We start from the raw sequence: 16,686 nt of genomic DNA on the forward strand, positions 1-16,686 counted from the left end.
TGGTGTAATAATAAATAATATGTTTAGTCGTCCTGAAAGGGGGGGGGAGGGGTGGAAGAGGTATGGACTCGTAGTCCCGAAAAAATCGGGACGATTACTTAAGGTTATAAAAAATATTGGACTAGGCATCCCGAACTTCGGGACGACGAGACACTTCGTATTTTTCAATACCCTAAAACTTGAAATTCTTTGAATACCTTCAGTTCTGGTGAATAAATTCTTTGAAATTTTATAAAATCCCGTACAGTTACATGAAATCTGATGATATACCTTGAATTTCCTTGAAACTGTTTAAATTTCTTGAAACCTCCCTGGAATTCTACAAAAGAATCTAAAATTTTGTCCATACTTTAAATTTATTGAAATGCATTGCAATTTGTTAATGCTCTTGAAAATTCCTTGGTATCTTTTCAAATGCCCTAAAATTGCTTAAATCCTTTGAAATCGGTAGAAATTCCTTCGAATCTTTTAAAATATCCAAAAACCTTAAACTTCCATTAAAATCTTAAACAAATTTTAATCCTTGGATATACCTTGAAATACTAAAATACTCCTCAAATCTTGGATATGCTTTGGAATACGCCGTAGAGTTACATGAAATCTCATGATATTCCTTGGAATCCTTAAAAATACCCTAAAATGTTTCCAATCCTTTGATTTCTCTTTAAATCCCTCGAAATTTTAGAAATGAACTTCAGTAAGGTTACATGAAATCTGATATTTCTTAAAATTCCTTGAAATCCTATAAAAATCTTTTAAGATCCTGGGGAATTCATTAAAATACCTTATTGAAAACCATGGAAATCCTTTAAAGCATTTGAATTGCTCGGAATGATTATAAATTCACTTAAAAATCCCTTGGATATTATAATAATATATTCTAAAAACTAATAGATCCTGTAAGATCCTTGTAAATTTTCCGAAATTCTTTAAAACCGCATGTAATTTTTTTAAATCCCTTCAAATCATTCAAATTCTTATAAAATACCTCAAAATTGAAAATAGTTTTAAATAATTTGAAATAATTTTAAATATTTTGAAATAGCTTAACATTTTGTAAAGCTTTTTAAAATTCCTTTTAAACTTTTAAAATATATTAAAATCTTTAAAATCCTTCAAAAGATATTGATATCCCTTGGAATCTTTTAAAAACCCCGAAACATTTTAAATCATTTGAAAGCTATTTAAAATGCTTAGAATGTTTTGAAATATCCTAAAATTTGAAGATCCTGTAAAATCTGTCATATCCTTAGAAATTCCTTGAAATTTTTTTATATCATTTGTAATCTTTCGAAATAGCTTGAAGTTTTGTTAAGCTTTTGAAAGTTCCTTAGATTCTTTCAAAATGCCCAAAAACTTTGAAATCCTTTGAAATCTATTGAAATTAATTGGAAACTTTCCTTGGAAATCCTTTAAAATTCCCTAAAAAGCCTTTAAAATATTTGGAAGTTCTCTGAATAGTAATTTAAAAATTGGTCAAAAATGTTGTTTTTATCGATATTTTTTTACAGAATGATAGGAACAAATGAAAATAATAAGCTAATTATATTAATATATCATTTTGGATACAAGGATTTCACGTCAGGTTGACTTGTTAAGAATATTACGCAATAGATCGTAACATTTTCCCGAACCCCTCCCGAAAAAAACTTTTACGTAATTCATGGATTGACCCTTTTCTGTGTAGATACTTTCTCATATAGGCTTCAGTTTTATAATAGATAATGCGCATAATATATATGTGTATATTATATTAAATTTAGGTATTATATTAAATTACCTGATGGATGAATTGTGAAAAGTCTTTTCCGCCGTTCATGCCCCTGGCCATGATTTGTGTGTACCCTCGATAGGTAGTCTCTGTGCGCCCTTACGTACTCAGCTTGGCTGATGTTAGCCTGTGGATAAAAATAATTTATTACTTTATGATTAGTTCTTATTTATGAAATCATAACTAGAATTTATGGACGTTATAAACTTTCGCTTTTCGATTTCACTTTTTACCAGCGGCTAAACGACTTCACTTACATTTGTTTCATTTAAGAGGATATTTAAAGTAAAAAATTAATTAAAATAAATGTATTGGAATTCGAGTAAATTCAACTGAAATTTAAGTGAAATAACGTAAACTTTATTGACCTGTAAGAGATTCAATTGATTTTATCTGAATTCAAGAAAACTTTAGAGATTTTAGGTGTGAACCCAATTGTATAACAGTAAATTCAATTGTTATTCTGTTATTTTTGTTCTATTCTTTTTTGTAGTCAATAATTCATTTATTTTCTAATGATTTCAAATGAATTTCAAGTTACATCAAGTGAATTGAGAATTTGAGTAAATTTCAATTGAATTGAACTAAACTCAACTAAATTGAAGAGAATTTCAAGTGTAATGTAGGGAATTCAGAATTCAAGTGTCTGAAGTAATCAGTGCGTTAAAAGGAATTAAACTATTTCAAGTAAATTCATCTTTTTTAATGAATTATAATTTATCCAACTCATTTTCAAGAGCATTTAACTAAATTAAAATGATTTTGACGCGAATTAAAATAAAATAAAACGAATTTATGTTCAATCTTTAAATCTTAATGGGCGAAAATTCGCTCATTAATCAGCTATAAGTAATCCATTGATTGCAATCACAGCATATGTGATCATGAATCAGAGAAATTTCACTGATAAGCAATTCAATTTGCTGATTATAATCATTGGTATACTTATCGTTAATTTATATTTAGTTATAGAGTAAATGAATTTACATAGATTTAAGTACATTTCAAGCGATAAAAAGATAATTTATGCTTTCGTTTGGTTTAAATAAAGTTTGATAAAAATGAGTTCACCAGAATTTAAATTGATTATCTAGTAAATTCACTTGCATTTAAAGATAAATTACGCTAATTTAAGTGAATTTTAGGTTTATGTTAATATAAAAGTATAATATGCAAGTGAATTCGCCTAAATTTAAATGGAATTCTAGCGTCACGAAATACGTCGAAAATTGGGATACTTTTTTATGCATTATTTTTTTTACATTTTTCAAAAGCTTTAACAATTTTGATTAATTTTTTACCCTACATTGTATTAAAAAAGTTATTGAGTATAATAAAATTACAATTATTTTATTTTTAAATATATGTAATTTTATTTTAAAATAAATTAATAGTACTTTTATTTACTGTTTAAAAGTTTTTAAAGTCTTATTAGACCCCATTTTTTATATTTTTTACGCCATTTATACGTAGTTTTTAGGACATATTTAAATTCAAGTTTTTCAATAGAATTAAACTTATTTGCTCTGATGCATTTTTGATCGAGGTTTCATCAGATTGTAATTAGATTCTAGTTCACTTAGTTTGTTCTTGGGATATACAGTCGAAACCGTTCCCGACTATGCTTTCCAGATCTATTTTCTCTAGTTAGTATTTGACTCTAGTTCGAAATTTAATTCCAAAAATCAATTCGAGGAGATATTGATAAGCGACCTCAAGTCAGCGTTTTGTAGAGATAGTCATTAAGTAAGATAACAAATTTTCTTGCACATTTTTCATTCCTCATTTTTTATTACAAATTGACAATATAACATAGCTAACTTGATTTTTATCTCAATTTTAAATTCCATGAGGTTCAATTTGAACCATCTCCAAAGGAAATCGGACTATAAGAAAAACGTCCAGGATAAAGATCCAGATAACCAAATTTTTCTCATTTTCCTTAGTTTGCATATTTAGAATTTAAGGATGTTCACTACGCACAATCAATCTCAACAGTTGCCTATCTTTAAAAAGATTTATAAAATCAACAAAAAAAGATCAATAATTAATTTCTGTAAATCTTGACGGAGGCTTCTAAGCACACTTCAGAAAAAATAATTCAGATTAGAATTGTTTATGTAACAGTAGTTATTTAAAGGTTTAGTTTTTCCTTTCTCTTTAGGGAAAAGTTACCATTTTTATTTAATCCTAAATATCAAGGTCTCATTTTATTCTTCGAAATCATGCAGTTATTATTGTTATAAACATTCATAGTTCAAATTTTCATGAACACCACACAAATAAAATTGTAGAGAATCCTTCAAAGAATAAAATGAGCCTTTGATCATTAGAATCAAATACAAATTTTAACTTTTCTCTACAAAGAAAGGGAAACTAAACCTTCAAATAACTACTGTTAAATAAACAATTTTAACCTGAATTATTTTTATCTGAAGTGTGCTTGGAAGCCTCCATCAAGATTTACAGAAATTAATAATAGATCTTTTCTGTATATTTCATAAATCGTTTTAAAGATAGGAAACTTTTGAGATTTGTTGTACGGACCGTACATCCTTAAATAGGAAGCACATTTTTCCAAGGTTCCCTGAGAGTTGAGTATGTAGTACAATTTCACTTTCATCTGAATTTATAAATTTACCTTACATTTCTTTTTTGTCAAAGACGAACTTGAAAATTTTCTGGTTTTAAAAATAGTTCTGGGTTATTTCCCAGCAACCCCGGTCGCTGTCTCCTCTGTAATTTGTATTATCAAGTCTCATAAAACTTTTTAAGTCGGGCTGGGAATGAGGGTTTCCTACGAAACTCTAACACTTGATAAAGCTAAAGAAAATTCCATGTGAATAGAAAATCTGTCATAAATGACCAAAGCCTCAGAACATCTCTGACTTTGTTGAATATCAGGAAGGCCAGGAAGATAAATTTATTTATTATTATGATTAAATTATTAAGACAAATCCCTCTCGGGGTAAGTGGAACTTTTCCGGTTCTAGCCTCCTTAATCTACTGGGGATTAAGAAATTCATATGGTAAAAGTAATTAAGGGATGTGTAGGAGAAGGGATAAACTTTAGATCAATCTAGAGTCCCCGCGTGCACGCTCGTTCCGAATCATCGGTCCGACACGAGTCGCTGGTCAACCTCTTCAGTGATTACTTCAGGCGATTAGCGTCACTAAGTCATCATACATTACAATTCACACAAAAATACACAAACTGAATAAATAAGAAAAGCTCTCCATTAGAATCCTATTGCACATCTCTCATAAACTATTTTTCTCCACACTTTCCTGTCCTTGCATGCCACTTTAGTTTCCTTTGCATCCATACACCTTCTCCTATAAGCTGCTCTCGTGTTCGTATGGCTTTTGATATCTTGTTGCTGAAGAGTCTCATTTACATATTTCCACCATTTTCTCAACGGTCGGCCTCTGGGTGCGCTACCATTCATTAACCTAAACACACTTTTTTTCAGCAATCGTTCTCCCTTCATTCTCTCAACATGGTCAAACGATCGCAATGTCCAGGTCGCGCTATCGTAAAACACAGTGAGTGCAAGTCCAGAGCTATATATTGCAATTTTAGCTTTATTTATCATATAATTACTTCTAGTAATAGTTCCTATACTGCCGAAGACCTTCCTATCCTCTATATGCCTCGATACCTCTCCAAATACCTTCCCATAATTAGTAAATCATCTTCCAAGATATACATTATTAACTTGTTCTATCCTTTCTCGCCTAAGTCTAAGACTATAAGGTAATGTTGCATACAGTTTTCTCATCCGTTCTTTCAAGTACAATAATTTTTGCTTTATTTACGTGAACCTTAAGACTTATGGTCTTTATGCAAGTATTTATTTTACTCAACTTTCTTTGCACATCTGATGTTCCACTGATCTAATGTTACCGTAACAGTTTTATCATCTATGTATTCGCTATTCCACGCACTTTAACGATCCCTATAACGCATCCTTGACTAAAACCCTGTCTGCTATTAAACTAATTACTTAGTTATTCATTTAACCTTGAACTCGCTTTACCGCCTACGTACATTGCTTTTAGGAGCCAACCGTCTTTCAGAACTTCCCAGAGATCAAGAGACGCACAGGAAACTTTTTTTAAGTATAGGAAAAAGAATAATAGCCTCGATGATTTCAGTCGCAGGAGCGTCTAAAACGTCTGGATTTCTTTTGTTTTCATTTCGCAAATGCCTCCACATTATCTTAATGGACGTAGGTGATCTCTGCAACAGCAATAAGCTTTGTCAGAGCGTTCATGTGCATTTCCTTTCTCCGACGCATTACGAGACGTCTACAAACGTTGGAGACGCGTATCACATTGTGAGTGGTAGGGGCGAAGTGGGTTGTGTTGAGACGATGACTCTTCGTATTAAGTGAAGCGTGAAGCTACAGTCGCTGAAGAGCAGGACACTAAAGAGAAAAAGGGGTGTGACAGAAAAGATGAAACAAAGTGCTGAAAAGGTATTAGACAAGAAAGCGTGAATAACTTTCTCGGCACACTCTTCATCATTCAAGATGATATGAAGCCTATTTGACAAATCCCCTCAAAAACATAAACAGTCTCGCAAACACGCACAAACATAATTGAGCCGTTCTCTACAAGAACAATTTAAGTCGGAAAAGTGCAAACGGAGAAAACACCAAATGAAAAAATTAGTCTTCTAAGGTGTTACGAGTAAATTTTATAGGGTTTTTAATTTTTCTTGCCGAATAATATCACCTCTCGATAAAATAGGACACCAAAATTAAAGTCTAATAATTCGCATAGGGGTTTAAAAACAATTACGCGAAGAGAGTTGGCAAGTTTTTTTTGTGGAGAATACTTATTAGAAAATCTTGTGAACATATTTTCCTTTGGAAATTAAAAATATTGCGTGTAGTTGGTACAGGAAAGCGATAAATAATCAAATTATTATTTTATTGTTAGTAGCCAGGGAAGTTAAAAGGTGTATTGGGGTTCTAGGCGCCAGTAAAGTACCCAATATAATCAGAGGTAACTGTACTATCAGGTTGATCTGAATTATTAAAGATAGATTTTAAAAAATAAAGATTATATCGGCGCCTTCATTTCATATCGCTGCACGTCGCGCTTGGTCCGTATAACACTTCAGGTCCTGTGTATAAGCATAGGACTTTTTTTAAAATAGAAAGATTAGTTTATTAATTTGTCTTTCAATAAATTAAGCTATGACATAACCACTATTGAATTTCAGTTTATAGCTATTTCTCAATTTTCAGGAATTCTTTTAAAATACTTTATGGTATTTTAAAAGATTACTGTAATCTTAAATGATTTCGATCATTTGAAGGGATTATTTCAAGGTATTTGCTAGAATTTAAAAAGAGATGGAACGATATTATAGGATCTATAAGTTCGTAGGATATTTGAAAAGGTTGCAAGGGATTTTGCAAGATTCTAAAAGTTTCCAAGGTATTTTAATAAATTTTTCAGGATTTTAGAAAATATCTATACAATTTATGTAACTTCACGGGAATTTATAATATTTTAATTAACTTCAAATAATTTATTCACAAAAGATTTTAAAGAATTAGAAATATTGTAGGATATTTCAAAAGACTGAGGAATTTTTAAATAATTTCAATAATTGGAAAGGATGTCAAAGATTTTAAAACATTTAATGAAATTTTTTGAAATTCAAACAAAATTTCTATAGCTTTGAATAATGTTAAGGCATTTCAATAGATTTTACATGATTTGAAATATTTTAAGGCATTTAAAAAAATTCAAGTAATTTCGAAGTGCTTTAAACATGTCCCTTGAACTAGATTTATTTTAACCAGAGATCAATGTGTTTTCCAAGAAAAATATTTTTTCAGTGCATCCTTTTTAGTTATAAGATGCCATTGATTCTTGAATGCTTTGCGCAAATAGAGATCAAATGTCTCGAGTTTTATGCAGGAATTGATCAATCTAAATATTTCAATGAATTTTTATCAATTTGTCTTAAGAAAGTAAAAAAAGTAACAAATTTGAAAACGTGAATTATTGCGACAGTGGAAAAAAGTATCTTTCTCGAATAATCGGATCTCAGAGAATTTTATTTTTTGGAAAAAGTAACATATTCTGTCTCCAGAAAAAAATGATTGTATTAAATATCCTGTTTTTTGAGTTGCTTGAAATTTGTTTTTAATGAATTTGAAGTTTTGCATTGTATTATTTCTTTATAATAAATTAATACAAATTTAGTTTGATAAAAGAATGTCTGTACATATGCCGTATTTTCTTGCGGCTTTTTAATATTTACTGAGTGATTAGGATTTTAAGATTCCAGCTCTCAAAATTGAGGAGATATAATTATGAGATAGTCAAACTGAACTGAAAGGTAATACAATATTTCAAGTGGAACAATGATAAATTTATATTAAAATATTTCACAATGTTAAAAATGGTTTGTTTCTAAATCGAAAAGGCTTAAAATTGTACGATAGTTTTAAAGAAGCCTTTATTTTTAAAGAATTTATAAATTGAAGAAATTAAAACTTGAATATTATTAGATAGAGATTTTATCAATTGCCCATTTTTTATTTACTAACTACTAAAATTACTAAATTGACAGTATAACCTTACACTAAAATATTCAACATTGTAGAAAAACATGAAAAAAGGCCCAAAAGCTTTGTATTTGCTATTTTATTAATAATATTTGATATAAAAAGTCTTAGAAATGTAAAACGTTAAAATTGGATGCTTTTAAAATGAAAACGACGAAACTTTATAACTTAAAAATCGATTAGAAAAGTACAATACTAAATATCAAGCTTTCAAAATTGAAAAAATTAAAAACTGAATAAATAAATAAATAAAATCATCAAGAATTTTTATGATTCAGAGCAATTAAAGCTTCATGGATTCAAATTGCGTAATAATAAATATAAGACTTAAAAAGATGAGAATATCATCGAATGGACATTATAAAATCTGCGTTTTAAAAATGGTGGTTCTTGTGACTTAAACAATGAAATATTACGATACTTTAAAAATTAATGTTTCAAAATTCACATCCTAATATTATTATTATTATTATTTGGAAGTCATACAATTCTAAAGTTCAATTTGGAATCATAGCAATCTTATTATACTACCTGCAATAACATGCAATAACGTGACTCTGACTAACTTATTAGCACCTCCGGCTGACCAAAAATATCTTTTTCTCCTTCCTTTCATCAGGCAGTTCATTCACATTTGACTTCAAAAGAATTGTCAGAAATATACAATCGCTTTCGGAGGTGAAGTCACGTTGTCGGATTTCGGGTCAGAACATTGAATATTAATATTCTTCTTAGATAATGTATGAAATAAAACGACTCGTTTCTGAACCGAGTGAATGAAATGTTTGCATTCACCTATATACGAAATTGCACATAAAATATAGGTATAGCAAAAAAAAAAAAAAACCAAGCCGGAACTACCCAGTCAATTTAAGCGATTTTAAGTGGCCAGTCTCTGATGAGGTTGCTTGTCAGACGGACTTTCGTGTAGATGACGCACCTAGTTGTTTCAAATCCTCTGACGGCGTTTTCTTCGAATGCCCCAAGGTCTGCTTCCGTTCGTTTCTAAATATTTTTTTTCTCTAAATTCCATACAGAGAAAGTAGCGTTCAGGATAATTACCTAGGAAAGGAGATTTTTATCTCGCACTTCAAAAAGGCACCTGGTCACCGTATACCTTTTTCGTAATTAAAATCATCTTCTTGCTTTCAGACTCCAAGTTCCTAACCAACATTTATGTCATCATAATTTTGTAAAGTCAGCTTAAGAACATTCTCAGCGTCATTACCGAACAGTAATTGATGTAAAGAAAAGTTTTTATATTTTATCTACAAATCTTTATAATAAAGTATGATAAATAAAACAGTGCTTTAGATTAAGTTAAATCCCTAATTTTAAAATATGCAGACAGTAAATCCGGAGTTAACTCCCTTCCACGAAATAAAATTAAACATTCGAGATAACCTCCCACGGTTTTAAAGAAGTCTCCAGACGGCAAATTCATCACCATTTCGAAATGAAATAGGACAAGAAAATCCTTCTAACCATCATCGAGATTTTCAGAAATTGAAACATTCTTTCTGTTACCTATCATTCCTAAATGTAGATCCCTTCCATCGACTCAGGTGACACATTTTATTTACCTATCTCCTTCCACTCAAATTAACATTTTTTTCTTATCCACCTTCACCAAATATCGGCTTTTCGGCAAGTTCATTTGAAGTTTCGCATCCTGTTCTACCCTTGACTTTCGACTCACTAAACATAACGCCTATTACAAGGTCGGAACTCTATTTTTACATATATTTCGTATCCTCAGACCAGTAGGAATATATTAATAGAAAATGGAGCTGTTATCCTTTTCCTTTCCTCTTCAGGAAAAAATAGGAAATAAAAAGACTGTATACGAACATGTAAAAATGCTTTCCTAATTCACTTTGGTACTCTTTAAACATTATATCAGTAAGAAGGTAATAATGCATTAGTGCTAGAATTGATAAGAATTTTCAAGATTTAAAAATTTTTTAAAATTTTTAAATGCTTTTCCCGTTCTATGCATATTCAAGTTTATTTGATTTTAAATTAGCTTTACAAACTTAGGATTTCTTTTAATTCGAATTACATTCAATTTATTTACTTTCAAATTACCAGTATCATCCATTCTGGTTACTTAAAATTTTAATGCCTAAAAATTGATATTGTAATCAGGTTTAAATGCTTTTTTTAAGTGGTATATTGATTTGATTAATTTCTTTTTTATGAGATCGATTTAAGATTTATTTTGGAGCTAGAATATTTTGAGTTGCGGAAATAAATTTTAATGTACATAATTCGAAATCTTCAAAAATTGGGTTCTGCCAAATTGGAATGAAAAGAATTTTTATGCCATCGAATAGAATTACATTAAATAGTTTTAATTTTAAAATATTAGAATTTGAAGCTCGACCTAAAGTACGCTCCCTGTTTTATTGCAATTTTCAATTGTTTCTAAATTTAGATTTTAAAAGATAGAATCTATTAAGTATTAAAAGGTTAAAATGAATTCAAATACATATTTTTTAAAGATCAAATGTTTTATATATATATTACAATGAATTATTTTTAAATTAAACCGGGAAATTGGAAATCTGGCAAGTAAATATGATAAAAATATAATAAATAATTAATAATATGCAAATGAAAAGTATTTTCATATATTTTATTCCTGCACCTCGAGTTGGAAGAGTGAATTTCTGTAAAGAAATATAATTTTGACAACTGAGACAGGGAATTCTAGTAAAGGATTATAATTTTGACTTTGGATCAGGAAATTTCGTAAAGAATTGTAATATTTGTCTTTGGACAGGCAATTTCTGTAAAGAATCATAACTTTGATTTTGGCACAGGAAAATTCATTAAGAATAATTATTTATCATGTTTACTTTCGGACAAGGAGTTTCCGTAAAGAATTATAATTTGCCATGGAACAGGGTATATTTGACTACTCATTTCGAATTTCGGGACGACGACATACGTTGATTAAAAAAATTGTCTTATTATATTTTAGAATTATAATAGAAAACTTTCTAACTAAATATGATTTTGACTTGGAACAGGGCATTTTGGAAATGAATTTATTTGCGACTTGGTATATAGGATTTTCTAAAACAATTATAATGCGGAGTTTGGGCAGGAAATAAATATATTAAATATAAAACAAATGCCCGTAAAGAATTATAAGTTTGACATTGGAACAGATAATATCGTGAAGAATAATAATTCTATCTTTGTACATGTATTTTAATTATGATTTAGAAGAAAAAATTCAAAATAAATACATGTTCAAATTCCAAATTAAAATTATTTTTAATTTTTTTTGTTCCGAATCCGAATTGTAAGTATTTTGACCAAAAATACCTCTTATGACTTTGACGGCAATGTTGAAGGTAGCATTGCTACTGACAGGGTTTCCCATGCCAAATAGGCTGGTAACGAAGAGGAGAGGGACTAAGTAGAACACCAAAACCCATCAATGAAAAATGGAGAATATATTAAAGATTTTGAAACGCTTGTCTCTTCCCAAGGATCGTCGGGGCGCCCTTGGAGCCACCGCTGGGGGCCACAGCATGCGGGACGGTGGCGATGGTGAGCTGCGAGATGGTCAGGCAGATCTCACTAATCAAACAGCTGACCAGCAAGAACATCTGCGACAAAGGGTAAGCAGTGGAACATCAACTGTCCCTGCTGAGGATGCTTTGGCTAGCACTAGCTGTTTGCAACCAACCACCTCAACAGAAATACCGTGGGAGAGCATCATTTGGGATACCACAATGAAAGAGGAATTGGTGCGTCTCTATTATGAAAGGGCGAAGTTTGAAACAAACAAGAAAAAGTTATTGACCAAAAATTATTATTATTATTATTATTAATGATATACCTTTATGATAAATTCTTTGCAGGGTAAGCGTGACACGTTAAATTCTGGCCACTTTATAATTGAGCGGGAAAAATTAAAAATTGACTGGGAGTAAATCAAGTATCGACTGGAAATTTACAATCATTTGTTGACTAGAAACTGTGTGCCCATTAAAGAGTTGAATTTTTAAATTTTGCATATAGACTCCACTAAATTTCTTCCTTTTACGAAAAAATGCCATAAAATTTCTTTTATTAAAAAAATTGTTTAAAAGAATTGAAATGAAATGATAAAAATCACTAAGAAGAAAGCTTATTGTCAGACCTAAAACAGGGGACCAGGACCACTACATAATTTTTTTTAAATAAAAGAAAACTTACGCTAGCATTGATTGCTGGAAAGGAAGACAGTACATGAAAAGGAAGACAGTTTTGGATAGCGTTAGCAAAACTCAAAAATTAAAATTTTTATTGGTTATCCTACTAAATAGTAGACACCCTGTTCATTTATGTTAGAAACTATAATAATTAATGAAATAAATAATTTGAATGTAGTGAATCGAATGAATAAACTGAATAAACGTTTGAAAATGAGTTTAAAAATTATAAAAATAAATAAAGATAAGTGGAGACCATTTCACATGTACCATTGATAGAACTTGTGAATAACCTGCAGTTATGAAAATTATGAAATCGCAAGTTATGAATGGGACGTTCACCCAGAAACGATAAATTGACGCAAGATGAGGAAAACGCGCGGAGGCGGTTGAAGAGTCGTGAGCGTTGATTTACGAGACAATTGAACTTAGGCCTTTAAATTGATTCACGAGAGCAGTCAGCGAGTGATTGTGATAATTGCTCGGCGGCATGGCTGAAAAATTAACGTTTTTTCAGTATCACAACGTTTCCGACCTTTTTTGATTTTCTCTTTTCCCCCTAACCCCTTCTTCATTCAAAGACAGATTTTCCACTCGTGAAGCATGTCTGGATTGGCTGATAACTACGTATCTAAAACCCTGAACCATCTCCTTATCCAGCCATTAAGACAATCTGTGTACATTTTCTTCTTTTTATATCTAACCAGGGGATACGATTTAAAAATTGTTGACCCCTTTATGTAATGTCTGGAAATATTCGCAGCGTTGAGATTTCAGATTTTAGTATTTACAATTTTCAACACGAGGAATACACCAGACTTATCAAAACTTTATAATGATTTATAAAATGCAGGAAAATGGAATTATTACTTTCTGTGATTTTTTAATACCTTTGTAGATTTTACATATCTAAATCCAATCTTCTACATGAAATCGGCAGATATTGTATATTATACATGACGCACTCAATCTTTAGTTTTTTCATTATTAAAAGACTTCACTGTCTGCAGCCGGATTTGCAATGGGAGCGCTCACTTTCGCCTGAACATTTCGTAAATGAAGTGGAAAACTGCAGCAAAACCAAAATTCCTGAGTGCAGCTGGTTATCGAAGGCGGACTTTGGATGTAAACATTTAATAGTGTTGATTGCCTACACACATCCTTAGCGCCAAACCTCTGTCGGACAGAAGAAAAGTCGACTAAAGTGGGAATCACGAAGATCACCCATCCGAGCGTTAACCGCCACCGTCCTTGCTTATAACGTTCAGAATTTCGGAAAGACAAGAATCACCTCCGAGATGATGCCGTCTGTTTATTGAATTCTAATGATTATTAATTAGAATAATAATATCCAGAATTGTGAAAAATCTTGTAAGGAATTGCAGCTAAGGATTGCAGCTTTTTTCGACATATCAAAGTAAAAAGAAAATCAGGTAACTATTGTTAAAGAAATCAATGTAAATGAACTATTTTTTCATAGAAGAATATCTGTCCAAAAACTAACAATCAGTATATTTTTTTCTATTTTATAAATCATTTAAAAAAAACTCAGTTTTATAATAGAATGTAGACAGAGAAAATTTTTAACTTCGAAATTTAATCGTTTAAATTTGATGATTTTCATATAGATTTTCAATTTTAACAGCTTATCATTCAATGTTTTCTTAAATCTAAATTCGGAATCAATAAAAAATTAAAACTTTGAAGCTTTCAAAATCTAAAGAAGCATGATAAAAGCGTTCAAAACTAAGCAAATTATAAAACTACGAAAATTCGGACTTTTTAAAAACAGAAGTAATAAGAATTGGAAAATTTTTAATTGGAATGAACTGAATAGTATTAGGAAATTTTCCGTACAAGTAACCGTAACATTTAAAACGTTATATCTAAATTAAACCATTTTACATTTTTAAGCAGGAACAAATGTACGAACTGTCTCGTCGTTCTGAAATTCGGAATGAGTAGTCAAGTATTATTTTATAGGTTTGTTAATTTATATAAATATATATATATATTTATTTATTAATTTTTCATAGACATAGCCAAAGAAGCAATTCCATAAATATTTGGATTGAATCTTAAAGAAAAAAGTGCATTTTCAACCATGAATATTAATTTTCTACCAAAAGTCGAATTTTTATTTTAACTAAAAATTATAGGTTAGCAACTAATAATGGAACAGTTTATTTTTCAGTCAACCAAATTATTAATTTATACATTATTTACATTATTAAATAACGATTTTTAATAACCAAATTTTAATTTCTTTTACTTCAAAACAATGTAATTTTTAATGATTTTTGGAATATATAGGTCAAGTTTGAATATTTACACTTGCCAATTCTGTAGTTTAAAATGATTTAATTTTTAACTCTTTGTAATAGGTTTGTAGTTCAATTTTGAAGATTTACAATAAAAATTTTTTGAATTTTCAAGATTTGCAATTAAAAATACTTCAATTGTGAATAGTGAAAATGACAGCGTTGATTTTTTTAAGGAAATTTTTATAATTGTTTATGCAAGTAAAATATGTTTTGTTACATAAAGAAAGGAATGATAATTCACTTGTGTAGGGTCGTGAGTAAACAAATTATATTTGATAAGAAAGGTCTTCAAATTATTTGAAAATTAATAGGCACATTCTCATCGAGCGCTGGGCGCGCGGCACTACACCGACAAAACGATATTCTAATATTAATAGCGTCATGTTCTTACATGCATATTCTAACCAAAGGAAGAAAATATTCTTAAAATGAGAATATTATTGTGAAATAAGAAATGCGAAAAAGAAAATGCGCCTTGCTCTGTTCATTCATTTCTTTTAATGTTTCGTGCCACGTCCTTTCAGATCAGCTCCTTTTTTTGTAATTTTGGGCATTGAGTGTTTCACTTTAAAGAAGAGTGGGAAGTACAATATACAAATAATTAAATATCTTTCATCAAATCTGTCAAAATGTGGTTAGTACATTATAATTTACAATCGGAAAATAACTTGTAACCTATAAATTTTGCACTCCATCAATTTAACAGTATACTTACTTCTAGCTTTGATGGTCACAATTTATTTACTTTTCAGTTAAAGATTACGCAAAGCATTACTTACATACAGGGTCATCAAAAAGTATCGGACACCCCTCCCCGCCCCTATCAGCGAAAATATGCGTTTTCTTGAGAAATGTTTCAGACAAAAGTTTCAGGGTTTTCGACGAGGATCTAAATGGTGATCTTAAAGCTGACCTTGGCGTTGACCATCAAGGTTATTTCAAGGTTAACTTTTATTTGCCAAGTGGAAACCCCTATTTTTGACAGCGTCAATCGAAAGAACGTAAAATTTTACGTTTAGATATGCATCAAGGTCATGTGAACCGATAACCTTCGAGGTCATTCCAGGGTCATATAAATTCAAACAGGGTCTAGACGGCTGATCAGCGAAAATATGCGTTTCCGTAAGAAATGTTTCAGTCAAAAGTTTCAGTGTTTTGTACGACGAACTGAATCGTGGCCTTGAAGATGACCTTCGCGGTGATCTTTAAGGTTATTTCAAGGTCAAATTTATATTTCAAATGGAAACCCCTATTTTTGAAACCGCCAATCGAAGGAACGGAAAATTGTACGTTCAAATATTCATCAAGGTCATGCGACTTTGATGAATTGTTTCCATTGTTTGTTTTGATAAATTTTTTCCATTTGAAAAATAAAAGTTGACCTTGAAATAATTTTGAAGGTCAACGCCAAAATCAGCTTCAAGGCCAACATTCAGATCCTCGTGCAACACCCTGAAACCTTCGTCTGAAATATTTCTCACGAAAACGCATGTTTTCGCTAATCAGCCGTCTAGACCTTGTTTGAGTCTATACGACCCTGGAATGACCTCAAAGGTCATCGGGTCACATGACCTCGATGCATATCTAAACGTGAAATTTTGCGTTCTTTCGATTGGCGGTATGGAAAATAGGAATTTCTATTTGAAAAATAAAAGTTGACCTTGAAATAACCTTGAAGGTCAACGCCAAGGTCAGCTTCAAGGTCACCATTCAGATCCTCGTCCAAACCCCTGAAACTTTTGTCTGAAACATTTCTAACGAAAACGCATATTTTCGCTTATAGGGGG

The 16,686-nt window shown here is 30.6% G+C and overlaps 1 protein-coding gene across 1 annotated transcript in view; it reads right to left on the reverse strand.

The window, feature by feature from the left end:
- The window catches only part of LOC117170826 (bone morphogenetic protein 4), a 92,367-nt gene that overhangs the window by 16,564 nt on the left and 59,117 nt on the right, over positions 1-16,686 (reverse strand). Inside the window, exon 2 of the mRNA XM_033357869.1 lies at positions 1,781-1,898. Coding sequence (XP_033213760.1) covers positions 1,781-1,898 — 118 coding nt within the window. The remainder of the gene's footprint in view (positions 1-1,780; positions 1,899-16,686) is intronic.

This window comes from Belonocnema kinseyi, chromosome 4, assembly GCF_010883055.1.
Source record: "Belonocnema kinseyi isolate 2016_QV_RU_SX_M_011 chromosome 4, B_treatae_v1, whole genome shotgun sequence".
In the NCBI taxonomy this organism is placed as follows: domain Eukaryota; kingdom Metazoa; phylum Arthropoda; class Insecta; order Hymenoptera; family Cynipidae; genus Belonocnema; species Belonocnema kinseyi.